The sequence below is a fragment of the Ranitomeya imitator genome, chromosome 2, assembly GCF_032444005.1.
Source record: "Ranitomeya imitator isolate aRanImi1 chromosome 2, aRanImi1.pri, whole genome shotgun sequence".
In the NCBI taxonomy this organism is placed as follows: Eukaryota; Metazoa; Chordata; class Amphibia; order Anura; family Dendrobatidae; genus Ranitomeya; species Ranitomeya imitator.
This window is the reverse complement of record NC_091283.1, coordinates 20276129-20289857: the sequence shown is the minus strand read 5'-3', so window position 1 is coordinate 20289857 and position 13729 is coordinate 20276129. Positions and strand designations below refer to the sequence as shown.

At 52.0% G+C, this 13729-nt stretch overlaps 1 protein-coding gene across 1 annotated transcript in view; it reads right to left on the bottom strand.

Annotated features, from left to right (window-relative positions):
• Positions 1-13729, bottom strand: part of CHM (CHM Rab escort protein) — a 125169-nt gene that overhangs the window by 18163 nt on the left and 93277 nt on the right. Inside the window, exons 11-13 of the mRNA XM_069746103.1 lie at positions 11662-11725; positions 8428-8524; positions 1801-1896 (exon numbers count right to left, since the gene is read on the bottom strand). Of these exons, the coding sequence (XP_069602204.1) occupies positions 1801-1896; positions 8428-8524; positions 11662-11725 (257 nt within the window). The remainder of the gene's footprint in view (positions 1-1800; positions 1897-8427; positions 8525-11661; positions 11726-13729) is intronic.

The following is a 13729-nucleotide window of genomic DNA, read 5'->3' as shown; positions in this document are numbered from 1 at the left end:
ATCATGGATTTTGTAAGTTAGGGAATCGTTTAAAATGCTAATTAAATTTAACAGCCTGTGAACAAATGGTCTCTTGATAAAATGCAAAAAGCGGCTCAGAAAAAAAAAAAGGTTTAGAAAGTTGTTAGAACGCTGAGAAGTTCCTATGACTCATAGAGCAAGAAAATGAATGAAGGTCTTTGGTGCAGGTGACTTTGTCTGGCCGCCCTGCCATGGGCTGCTGCTCGCTCCTTCCGCTGATTCATTCTCCCGGACTCCGGCAATATTTGTTCTGACATTTTAATTAAAATACGACCACTGTCTAGTCGACAGCATGGAAAAAAATGGCAAAGTCCAACACGGGGGTCTCTGGGGGACGCTTAGCGGGAGCACAGCGAATACATCATCATGGCTTATCAGCACCTCCTGACCCCAGCTACACCGTGGAGGAGAATGGAACCAATATTGCTACATGGAAGATACTGGAATAGGAAAGGGTGTGGCTAGCCATATAAGGTAATCCGTGAGCGCTGCCTAGGGATGGAGGGTGTGGTCAATGCTGAGTGGGTGTGGCTAGCCATATAAGGTAATCCGTGAGCGCTGCGTAGGGATGGAGGGTGTGGTCAATGCCGAGTGGGTGTGGCTAGCCATATAAGGTAATCTGTGAGCGCTGTGTAGGGATGGAAAGTGTGGTCAATGCTGAGTGGGTGTGGCTAGCCATACAAGGTAATCTGTGAGCGCTGCGTAGGGATGGAGGGTGTGGTCAATGCTGAGTGGGTGTGGCTAGCCATATAAGGTAATCTGTGAGCGCTGCCTAGGAATGGAGGGTGTGGTCAATGCTGAGTGGGTGTGGCTAGCCATATAAGGTAATCCGTGAGCGCTGCGTAGGGATGGAGGGTGTGGTCAATGCTGAGTGGGTGTGACTAGCCATATAAATTAATCTGTGAGCGCTGCGTAGGGATGGAGGGTGTGGTCAATGCTGAGTGGGTGTGGCTAGCCATATAAGGTAATCCGTGAGCCATGTGTAGGGATGGAGGGTGGGGTCAATGCTGAGTGGGTGTGGTTAGCCATATAAGGTAATCCGTGAGTGCTGCGTAGGGATGGAGGGTGTGATCAATGCTGAGTGGGTGTGGCTAGCCCTATAAGGTAATCCGTGAGCGCTGCGTAAAGATGGTGTGATCAATGCTGAGTGGGTGTGGTTAGCCATATAAGGTAATCAGTGAGCGCTGTGTAGGGATGGAGGGTGTGGTCAATGCTGAGTGGGTGTGGCTAGCCATATAAGGTAACCAGTGAGTGCAGCATAGGGTTGTAGGGTGTGGTCAATACTGAGTAGGTGTGGTTATCCATATAAGGAAATCAGTGAGTGCGGCATAAGGATGGAGGGTGTCATCAATGCTGAGTGGGTGTGGTTATCCATATAAGGAGATCAGTGAGTGCTGCATAAGGATGGAGGGTGTGGTCAATGCTGAGTGGGTGTGGTTAGCCATATAAGGTAGTGAGTGCTGCATAAGGAAGGAGGGTGTGGTCAATGCTGAGTGGGTGTGGTTAGCCATATAAGGTAATCAGTGAGTGCTGCATAAGGAAGGAGGGTGTGGTCAATGCTGAGTGGGTGTGGTTAGCCATATAAGATAATCACGTGTGGTTATTGGTATATCTACAGCACAGGATTGGTGGGTGTTGCCATTATATAGTAATATTTAGTGACTACTGCATGGGTGGGCACGGCCAGCTATCAGTGGGTGTGTCCAGTGACATGTGGGTGTGGCCATCAGTGTATTGTAGGGCACAGCCCTGGCAGGCAGCTATATCTTTGCCGCTCACCTTCCTCTGAGTCGAGTGTGAACAGCTTCTTCACTATCGGCTCCAGGTCTTCTCGCGCCGTCATCTTGGAGGACGCACACGTCAGATGGACGAGATCTGCAATCAGACATGTAATTAAGACACTGAAAACGAGACCCACGACAAAATGCAGTTACCGGCATTCACAATCTGGGCTCTGCTACACCGACGCCGATTGTATCAATCGATTGTTACATGTTTCAACCAATATTCTTAAAGGGACGGTCCATTCCAATGGGCCTTACAGATTCTTAATCCAATCTGATAACACAGTTCTTTCCTCAGTCATTGTTGTGACTTACACCAGAGGTAAGTGACCTGGGGAAGGCATGCTGCGCCTTCTAGTTCGACAAAAGGAATCTGGATATCAAACAAAGCCAAAACACCTCGGAATATTGATGAAAAGTTCTAGTTTTGGGTGTTATTTTTTCTGTTAATGCTTGATGTGTTTTCTCATTAGGTAAAGTAAGGTAACAATACTGAAAGGAGCGGCGTAATTAATAGACGTGCTGGCCGACAAACACAAACATCATTTGGTTCTACAAAGCGACTGTCTGATGCCCATTGGCAATCAAAGGACACTTTAAGTCTCCAAAGACTTTGGTATACAACTTCCATAAACTTTTAATGAACCGGATTTTTTTTTTCCTTTATCGCAGGAGATCAAAGTCTTAACGAGGTACAATCTCCTTTTCATGTTTAATAATAATTAGTCTCATCTGGTTTGGTGCCGTAATCCGATCATAGCTCTAAACAGTGGGGCCTATGTAGTCTGCAACCCGACAATTATCTCGCCCACTGACACAAGGAGCCGGGCCGCAGAGGACGGGAACGCCACCGAACCGGGAGGAAGACATTCATTTAGATTTTAATGAAATCTGATCTAATTATTTACAAAACTTTTTTTTTTTTTTTTACCTTTTACGCAAAAGGAGGAAACAATGTAACAATGAGATGAAAAGTACAAGGCTCCGATCACTGAGACAGGGGTGACTGCAGATGAAACGCGCTGCTTCAGAGACGACATGTGGACGCTAAGGATCTTCATGTTGGACCTCGGGGTCTTTCTGCAGCAGCAAAATCCAATATTGCGCTTTTAATTGCAAAAAATGATGCAGATTTCACAGCAATTGGTAACATCTCATCTACTAGAACCCTGATCGGTGGTCACCCAGCTTTCCCAGACTGTGGCGATTCATCCTTGCTATCATCCCAATAGATCAGTTAGAAGATGTATTTATTCAGGGGTCTGAGAAAGCTGAGTGACCATATAAATAGACCCTGAAATGTGAGCAGATCTGCAGTTTAGGATCAGTAAAGCTCGGTGACAGCCCCGGAGAAAATCTCACTGGCGACTGAACTGAATGAACACCATTATGTCCATCACCCAACTTTTCTGGGAGCCTGCCCAATTGTGCAGCGGGTAATGCTGTTATTTCTGCCCCTCGTTACCACCGACTCACCTTTTCTGTGTTCCTAAACAGCAGATCCGACCAACGCACAGCTAACCAGATGTACCATGCAGGTGTTTAGAAAAGCTGGGTACCTCACTTGCGACCAGCATATCTGCCATGATATATCATTTATACCCATATTATTGCAGACTTGGGCAGATTTACCATTCACAATCCGTAAAGATGGATCAGAACCTCCAATTAAAATCCATCCCTCAACAGTTATCGTACATGTGGTCACCCAGCTTTCCCAGACTCAACAGCCCATGCTTTTCCAATCTCACAAAATTTTTTGTAAATTTGTCCTTCAGGAGTCTGGGATTGTTGGACACTTAGTGCTTCCCACGCCGGCGTTGCCCACCCCCACCGTCGGCGTTGCCCACCCCACCCGGGCAGATTTGTGGGTATCTGTTAATCACACTACTTAGCAGATGAGGAACATGTCGTTAAGAAGGGAAACATTAAGGCACAGACTAATTGATTTAAAATAGGTTTTATAGATTTTTGCTCCAGTCGGTTATAAAATCATCAGATCCGCCGGCGTTTAATTTCAATATCGCCTTTATCGTGTCATCTCGGGTCTGACGGACTCATAAAACCTCATCATCGCGGCTCCTGATTATGTTTGATTTACTCGGGTGGAGTGGCATCAGTTACCGCGCTGCCGGCATTTGTCTGCAGGTAATTCTCCGGGGAGGAAGAGCGATGAGCTTTATCTACGCCACGCCATCATTAGCGCCAGGAACATTTTTTTTATTTTCTTTAGAAAGGGGGGGGGGGGGGGAGAAACCAAGCGAACGACTTTGGTTCCGGTCAGCTGGCGATGCCGATTATGGGGCTGTCATTCCTGCCGGGTGATCAAAGGCGAGAGATTTGTATATTTATCTTCCGCCATTGTCTGACGGCGCCGATCGCTCACTCCGATCTCATTTACTCTTAATGAAGTGCTCACGACGCGCGGGGATTGATGGCAAACGCGTTTCATCACCAGTAAATATTTTCCAGGACAATTTGTTAGTATTAATGCAGCCATCAGGATAGGGGGAGCGGCAGGAGGCGCCTTCTCATGATGAACGACACCCCCGGGAAAAAAAAACCAAAACACCTAGGTCAATAGGTCTCTGTACAGCACCACGGTATTAACTGGCACCATATAAATGGTGGAGAAAGCAGGAATTTTTTTTTTATATATATACACCGTTCTGAAGTTAAATACCGCAGAGATACCACGCCACGTTTAATCCGAACCCTAAACTTAGGGCGTCTTATTGTTCTGAAATCTAAGCCACGAAAATTGGCTTGTGCTAAAATTTACACCAATTTCAGGCTATTTGTATTGAAAACCTATTAGTTTGTATGAGGTCCCGCCCCTCATGTGAAACCCCACCCCTTTTGCATAATTTATTTTGAAAAGTGGCAAGAAAAAAATGATTGCGACAAAAATGTTCACAAACTCTGCCCCTAAAAGAATGGCGCCACAAACTCCACCCTTAAGGGAACGCCGCCACAAACCCAGGTCCTACGGGAATGCAGCAACAAACCCAGCTCCTACGGGAACGCCACCACAAACCCTGCTCCTACGGGAACGCCACCACAAACCCTGCTCCTACGGGAACGCCACCACAAACCCTGCTCCTACGGGAACGCCACCACAAACCCTGCTCCTACGGGAACGCCACCACAAACCCTGCTCCTACCGGAACGCCGACACAAACCCCGCTCCTATGGGAATGCAGCAACAAACCCAGCTCCTACGGGAACGCCGCCACAAACCCTGCTCCTACGGGAACGCCGCCACAAAACCCTGCTTCTACGGGAACGCCACCACAAACCCTGCTCCTACGGGAATGCCGCCACAAACCCTGCTCCTATGGGAATGCAGCAACAAACCCTGCTCCTACGGGAACGCCACCACAAACCCTGCTCCTACGGGAACGCCACCACAAACCCTGCTCCTACGAAAACGCCACCACAAACCCTGCTCCTACGGGAACGCCACCACAAACCCTGCTCCTACGGGAACGCCACCACAAACCCTGCTCCTACGGGAACGCCGCCACAAAACCCTGCTTCTACGGGAACGCCACCACAAACCCTGCTCCTACGGGAACGCCGCCACAAACCCTGCTCCTATGGGAATGCAGCAACAAACCCAGCTCCTACGGGAACGCCGCCACAAACCCTGCTCCTATGGGAATGCAGCAACAAACCCAGCTCCTACGGGAACGCCACCACAAACCCAGGTCCTACGGGAACGCAGCAACAAATCCAGCTCCTACGGGAACGCCACCACAAACCTAGGTCCTACGGGAATGCCGCCACAAACCCTGCTTCTACGGGAACGCCACCACAAACCCAGGTCCTACGGGAACGCCGCCACAAACCCTGCTCCTACAGGAACACCGCCACAAACCCTGCTCCTACAGGAACGCCACCACAAACCCTGCTCCTATGGGAACGCCGCCACAAACCCTGCTCCTACCGGAACGCCGCCACAAACCCTGCTCCTACGGGAACGCCGCCACAAACCCTGCTCCTACCGGAACGCCGACACAAACCCCGCTCCTACGGGAACGCCGCCACAAACCCTGCTCCTAATGGAACACTGCTTCAAACACCACTCCTATGGGAACGCCACCACAAACCCCGCCCCAAAGGGAACGCCGCCACAAACCCTGCTCCTACGGTAACGCCGCTACAAACCCTGCTCCTAATGGAATACTGCCTCAAACACCTCTCCTACAGGAATGCCGCCACAAACACCGCCCCTACATGAACCCCGCCACAAACCCTGCTCCTACAGGAATGCTGCCACAAACGCTGCCCCTACATGAATGCCGCCACAAACCCTGCTCCTACGGTAACGCCGCTACAAACCCTACTCCTAATGGAATACTGCCTCAAACACCTCTCCTACAGGAATGCCGCCACAAACACCGCCCCTACATGAACCCCGCCACAAACCCTGCTCCTACAGGAATGCTGCCACAAACGCTGCCCCTACATGAATGCTGCCACAAACCCTGCTCCCACCGGAACGCTGCAACAAACCCTGCTCCTACCAGAACGCTGCAACAAACCCTGCTCCTATGGGAACACAGCCACAAACCCTGCAACAAATCCTGCTCCTTAGGCCTCTTTCACACTTCAGTTATTTGGCGTCAGTCTAAAACCGCCATTTTCCTCAAATAACGGATCCGTCATTTTTTTTGACGGATCCGTTATTTTCCCATAGACTTGCATTAGTGACGGATTGTGACGGATGGTCGTCCGTTCCATCCGCCATGCGACGGATCCGTCGAAATTTGGCGGACGTTTTCTGAAAATAGACGGACATTGGAACGTTTTTTGTCAACGCCGAAATGGCGGATCGCGACGGATCCGTCGCGTCCGCCATTCCATAGAATGGGCGCCCATGGGCGACGGATCCGCCGCAACCGTTTTTTCGGCGGATCCGTCGCCCCAATCCGTTTTTTCAATTGCGCATGCTCCAAAAAGTAGATACTTCTCCCAGACAACCCCCAAGTAACGGATCCGTCAAAAAAACGGATCCGTTAGAACCGTTTTCGCAACAATTGTGACGGATCCGTCAATCCGTCACTATGTCGGTAGTGACTGACGCCAAAAGACTGAAGTGTGAAAGAGGCATAATGGAACACTGCCTCAAACCCCGCTCCTAAGGGAACACAGCCACAAACCCTGCAACAAATCCTGCTCCTATGGGAACGCTGCCACAAACCCTGCTCCTAAGGGAACACAGCCACAAACCCTGCAACAAATCCTGCTCCTAATGGAACACTGCCTCAAACCCCGCTCCTACGGGAACGACATCACAAACCCCGCTCCTATGGGAACGCTGCCACAAATCCCGCCCTTAAGGGAACGCCGCCACAAACTCCACTCCTACAGGAACGCCGCCACAAACTCCACTCCTACAGGAACGCCGCCACAAACCCCGCTCCTATGAGAATGCCGCCACAAACCCTGCTCCTAATGGAACACTGCCTCAAACCAGCTCCTATGAGAATGCCACCAAAAACCCCGCCCCTAAGGGAACGCTGACACAAACCCCGCCCCTAAGGGAACGCCGCCACAAACCCCGCTCCTACGGGAACGCCGCCACAAACCCTGCTCCTAATGGAACACTGCTTCAAACACCACTCCTATGGGAACCCCACCACAAACCCCGCCCCAAAGGGAACGCCGCCACAAACCCAGGTCCTACAGGAACGCCACCACAAACCCAGCTCCAACAGGAACGCCGCCACAAACCCTGCTCCTACGGTAACGCCGCTACAAACCCTACTCCTAATGGAATACTGCCTCAAACACCTCTCCTACAGGAATGCCGCCACAAACACCGCCCCTACATGAACACCACCACAAATCCCCACCCCTACATGAACACCACCACAAATCCCCACCCCTACATGAACGCCGCCACAAACACCGCCCCTACATGAACACCACCACAAATCCCCACCCCTACATGAACACCACCACAAATCCCCACCCCTACATGAACGCCGCCACAAACGCTGCCCCTACATGAATGCTGCCACAAACCCTGCTCCTATGGGAACGCCGCCACAAACCCTGCTCCTACATGAATTCTGCCACAAACCCTGCTCCTATGGGAACGCCGCCACAAACACCGCCCCTACATGAACACCACCACAAATCCCCACCCCTACATGAACGCCGCCACAAACGCTGCCCCTACATGAATGCTGCCACAAACCCTGCTCCTATGGGAACGCCGCCACAAACCCTGCTCCTACATGAACGCCGCCACAAATCCCCGCCCCTACATGAATTCTGCCACAAACCCCGCCCCTACATGAATGCTGCCACAAACCGTGAAATTACGCTCCCACCAAGATGGGAACGGGGAAGAGAATGATGATGGTAATCCCTGAATCACTGCTCCTTCTACGAGGTGACGGCGGGTCTGAGGGCGGAGGAAATGCCCTGAGGTAAAACCCACGTGTGACCAGAGGCGCTGCCGAGCCGAGAAGTCACAAATATACAGACGCCTCCGTATATGAGGGGAGAGGCAGAAAATGAAATCCTGCAGGATCCACAGCAGCACAGAGTACTTCAGGAGAGAGCGGGGCTGGGACGGTCATGTCCTGAGGTCGACATTGCTACTTACAAGTGTTTTTCATGCAGGTGTTAGTGGAGGCGCAGAGCTCGGTCATGTGCACGGCGGTCCGCTGCTCATCATCCGGGGGAACCGTTAGTACAGAAATCTACAAAGAGAAAAGCAGATGGTGCATCATGACTGATACAGAGAGACAAGTGAAGGGTAAAGAGACGAGATCGACAGGTACAGAGAGAGACGAGATCGACGGGTACAGAGAGAGACAAGCGACGGGTACAGAGAGAGACAAGCGATGGGTACAGAGAGAGACAAGCGATGGGTACAGAGAGAGACGAGCGACGGGTACAGAGAGACGAGCGACGGGTACAGAGAGACGAGCGACTGGTACAGAGAGAGACGAGCGACTGGTACAGAGAGAGACGAGCGACTGGTACAGAGAGAGACGAGCGACTGGTACAGAGAGAGACGAGCGACTGGTACAGAGAGAGACGAGCGACTGGTACAGAGAGAGACGAGCTACTGGTACAGAGAGAGACGAGCGACTGGTACAGAGAGAGACGAGCGACTGGTACAGAGAGAGACGAGCGACTGGTACAGAGAGAGACGAGCGACTGGTACAGAGAGAGACGAGCGACTGGTACAGAGAGAGACCAGCGACGGCTACAGAGAGACCAGCGACGGCTACAGAGAGACCAGCGACGGCTACAGAGAGACCAGCGACGGCTACAGAGAGACCAGCGACGGCTACAGAGAGACCAGCGACGGCTACAGAGAGACCAGCGACGGCTACAGAGAGACCAGCGACGGCTACAGAGAGACCAGCGACGGCTACAGAGAGACCAGCGACGGCTACAGAGAGACCAGCGACGGCTACAGAGAGACCAGCGACGGCTACAGAGAGACCAGCGACGGCCACAGAGAGACCAGCGACGGCCACAGAGAGACCAGCGACGGCTACAGAGAGACCAGCGACGGCTACAGAGAGACCAGCGACGGCTACAGAGAGACCAGCGACGGCTACAGAGAGACCAGCGACGGCTACAGAGAGACGAGCGGAGGATACAGATAGACGAACGACGGGTGCAGAGAGACGGGTGCAGAGAGAGAAACGAGCGACGGATGCACAGTGAGACCAGCGAAGGGTACAAAAACAAGCAAAGGGTACAGAGACACGAGCGAAGGGTACAGAGAGAGACACGAGCGACGGATGCACAGAGAGACAAGTGAAGGGTACAGAGAGACGAGCGATGGGTACAGAGAGGCGAGCGAAGAGTACAGAGAGACGAGCGATCGGTACACAGACACAAGTGACGGGTACAGAGAATAGCGACGGGTACAGAGACGAGCGATGGGTACAGAGACACGAGCGACGGGTACAGAGAGACGAGCGAAGGGTACAGAGAGACGAGCGAAGGGTACAGAGAGACGAGCGACGGGTACAGAGAGACGAGCGAAGGATACAGAGAGACGAGCGATGGGTACACAGACACGAGCGACGGGTACAGAGAGACGAGCGACGGGTACACAGACACAAGCGATGGGTACAGAGAGACGAGCGACGGGTACAGAGGCGAGCGATGGGTACAGAGGCGAGCGACGAGTACAGAGAGATGAGCGACGGGTACAGAGACGAGCGACGGGTACAGAGACGAGCGATGGGTACACAGACACGAGTGAGGGGTACAGAGAGGAGCGACAGGTACACAAGACAAGCGACGGGTACAGAGACACGAGCGACTGGTACACAGACACGAGCGACGGGAACACAGTCACGAGCCACGGGAACACAGTCACGGGCGACGGGTACAGAGAGACGAGCGACGGGTACAGAGACGAGCGACGGGTACAGAGACGAGCAACTCGTACAGAGAGACGAGCGATGGGTACACAGACACGAGCGACGGGTAGAGAAACGAGCGACGGGTACAGAGAAACGAGCGATGGGTACAGAGAGAGACCAGCGACGGGTACAGAGAAATGAGCGATGGTTACAGAGAGACACGAGCAACAGATGCACAGAGACACAAGCGAAGGGTACAGAGAGACAAGCAAAGGGTACAGAGACAAGCGAAGGGTACAGAGACACAGGCGACGAGAGAGAAATGAGCGACGGATGCACAGAGACAAGCGAAGGGTACAGAGAGACAAGCGAAGGGTACAGAGAGACGAGTGAAGGGTACACAGCCACGAGTGACGTGTACAGAGAGACGAGCGACGGGTACAGAGACAATCGACGGGTACAGAGACACGAGCGATGGGAACAGAGAGACGAGCGTAGGGTACAGAGAGACGAGCGACGGGTACAGAGACAAGAGCGATGGGTACAGAGACAAGAGCGATGGGTACAGAGACAAGAGCGATGGGTACAGAGACAAGAGTGATGGGTACAGAGACACGAGCGATGGATACGGAGACACGAGCAAAGGCTACAGAGAGGCGAGCGATAGATACAACACAGATAATAGTGGACAGACAGAGATATGAGACAATAGACATGACCAATACATTGTGTCGCAGGGAGGGCGCCATTTGTCTTGGACGTCTTTAGCATGCCGGATCGCAGCAGCCTGTGACCCACAGGACGGAGAGCGTTGGGGCCGTGGCTCTACCACAGGACCCACCTGTATCGGCCTCATGTTTACACCCGTGCAACAATAAGAGCCGAACTTGACAAATTGATAAGTCCGTGGACTCGGCCTTAAGTTTGGGGCAGGTACACTCTGCCAGATCTTCGATGCCTTTTTCTTTTCATTTTAAATGTTGCCCCCCCCTAAGAATTTTAAGGCCAGGACCACCGCCCCTTGTGCCGCCCCCACGATACACCACTGGCGAAGATAAGACTGATGACTTTGCCCCTCTGCACTTTTTCGCAGTGAGACGTTTCTGCGGATTGTCTGGTTCGGTGCCAGCAGAGCAGATTTCTCGGGTTCAGAACATTTTGGATCTCATTTTCCAGACACCGATATGATGAGAAAAAACAATCCTTTTATAACCGGCTTTATAATTTGTGGTAGACGGCGGCGGTTTATTTTCTGTGAGCACCAACAGCTTCACTAAATTATTCTCCAATATTTACTAATATTTACAGCAAATCTGGAGCCAATTAAGTCTCAGACGTCGTCAATGCTGAAGACGAGAGCACGGACCATCTGGTGTCTCCGCCGGAAACACAGAAGGAATTCAGGAGCCGCGACACATCTATGTATCACTGATAATTATACACGGAGGGGTGAGGGGGCACCGGCCAATAACCCTCCCCTCATACAGCGCACGGACGCCACCTACCTCCTGGTCTGTATCCGAGATCAAGACGGATCGGTCGGTGATCAGGATCGCTCGGGAAATCTGTCTGGAGAGAAGAGAACGATCTGCGCATCATTATCTATGTGTATAGTAGCACCACTCCCATCATCCCAGCCATAGGAGCTCACTATTATTACCATCATCACTGTCCACAGCAGATGATCAACCACTGCTGTCATTCTAGTCCCCAACAGCTGACAATCAACAGCTGCCATTGACCCTATCCACAGGAGCTCACAATCACTCCCATCATCCGTGTACCCAGAAGCTGACAATTAGCGCTGCCATCATCCCTGTCCTCAGGAGTTTGCAATCTATCCCTGCCATTGTCTTGTAGATTGTAAGCTCTTGTAGATTGTAAGCTTGCGAGCAGGGCCCTCACCCCTAATGTCACTGTTTAAATTGTTTTAACTTATACTGAATTTATTGTCTGTACATGTCCCCGCTTAATTGTAAAGTGCTGCGGAATATGTTGGCGCTATATAAAAATTATTATTATTATTATGCCAGTAGCCATGATCTGCCAATCTACCGCTGTCATCGTGTCTGCCCTCAGGAGCTGCCAATCTGCCCCTGTCATCGTGTCTGCCCTCTGGAGCTGCCAATGTGCCCTCAGGATCTGCCATTCTGCCCTCAGGAGGTGCCAATCTATTGCTGCCGTCGGGTTTGCCCTCAGGAGCTACCAATTTATTGCTGCTGTCATGTTTGCCCTCAGGAGCTACCAATCTACCGCTGTAGTTGTGTCTCCCCTCAGGAGCTACCAATCCATTGCTGCCATCATGTCTTCCTTCAGGAGCTGCCAATCTGTCGCTGCCGTCGTGTCTTCCGTCAGGAGCTGCCAATCTGTCGCTGCTGTCGTGCCCGCCCTCAGGAGATGCCAATCTATTTCTGCCTTTGTGTCTGCCCTCAGGAGCTGCCAATCTATCGCTGCAGTCGTGTCTGCCCTGAGGAGCTACCTATCTATTGCTGCCATCATGTCTGCCCTCAGAAGCTACCAATCTATCGCTGCCATCGTGTCTTCCCTCAGGAGCTGCCAATCTACCTCTGCCATCATGTCTGCCCTCAGAAGCTGCCAATCTATCGCTGCCATCGTGTCTTCCCTCAGGAGCTGCCAATCTGTCGCTGCTGTCGTGTCCGTTCTCAGAAGCTGCCAATCTATCGCTGCCATCGTGTCTTCCCTCAGTAGCTCCCAATCTTTCGCTGCTGTCGTGTCCGCCCTCAGGAGCTGCTAATCTGTCGCTGCTGTCGTGTCCGCCCTCAGGAGCTGCCAACCTGTCGCTGCCGTCGTGTCTGCCCTCAGGAGCTGCCAATCTATCGTTGCCAATCTATCACTGCCACTGTGTCTGCCCTCAGGAGCTGACAATCTATTGCGGTCATCGTGTTTTCTCTCAGGAGCTGCCAATCTATCGCTGCCATTTTGTCTGCCCTCAAGCGCTGCCAAGTTATCGCTGCCATCGTGTGTTTCCAAAAGCTGAAAATCTACCGCCGCCATTGTGCCTGTCATCAGGAGTTGGCAATCTATTGCTGCCATCGTGCCTGCCCTCAGGAGCTGCCAATCTATTGCTGCCATCGTGCCTGCCCTCAGGAGCTGCCAATCTATTGCGGCCATCGTGCCTGCCCTCAGGAGCTGCCAATCTATTGCTGCCATCGTGCCTGCCCTCAGGAGCTGCCAATCTATTGCGGCCATCGTGCCTGCCCTCAGGAGCTGCCAATCTATTGCGGCCATCGTGCCTGCCCTCAGGAGCTGCCAATCTATCGCTGCCATTTTGTCTGCCCTCAGGCACTGCCAATCTATCGCTGCCATTGAGCCTGTCATCAGGAGCTGACCATCTTATCACTTATAACCTGTTCTGTATCGGTAACAAAAAGTACTGATCCACATTCAGATCGTCTTACCCTAGACACAAAGAACAAAACAAGAGAAGTAAGAGGGGAGTACTGATAGGTCAAGATTGGAGATGAGCGACTTTGATTGGGTCCCTGCTTATTCGGCAAGATATAGCTCTTACTGAATAAGCTGCAGAGGGATCCCGGATACCTGGATCGCTCC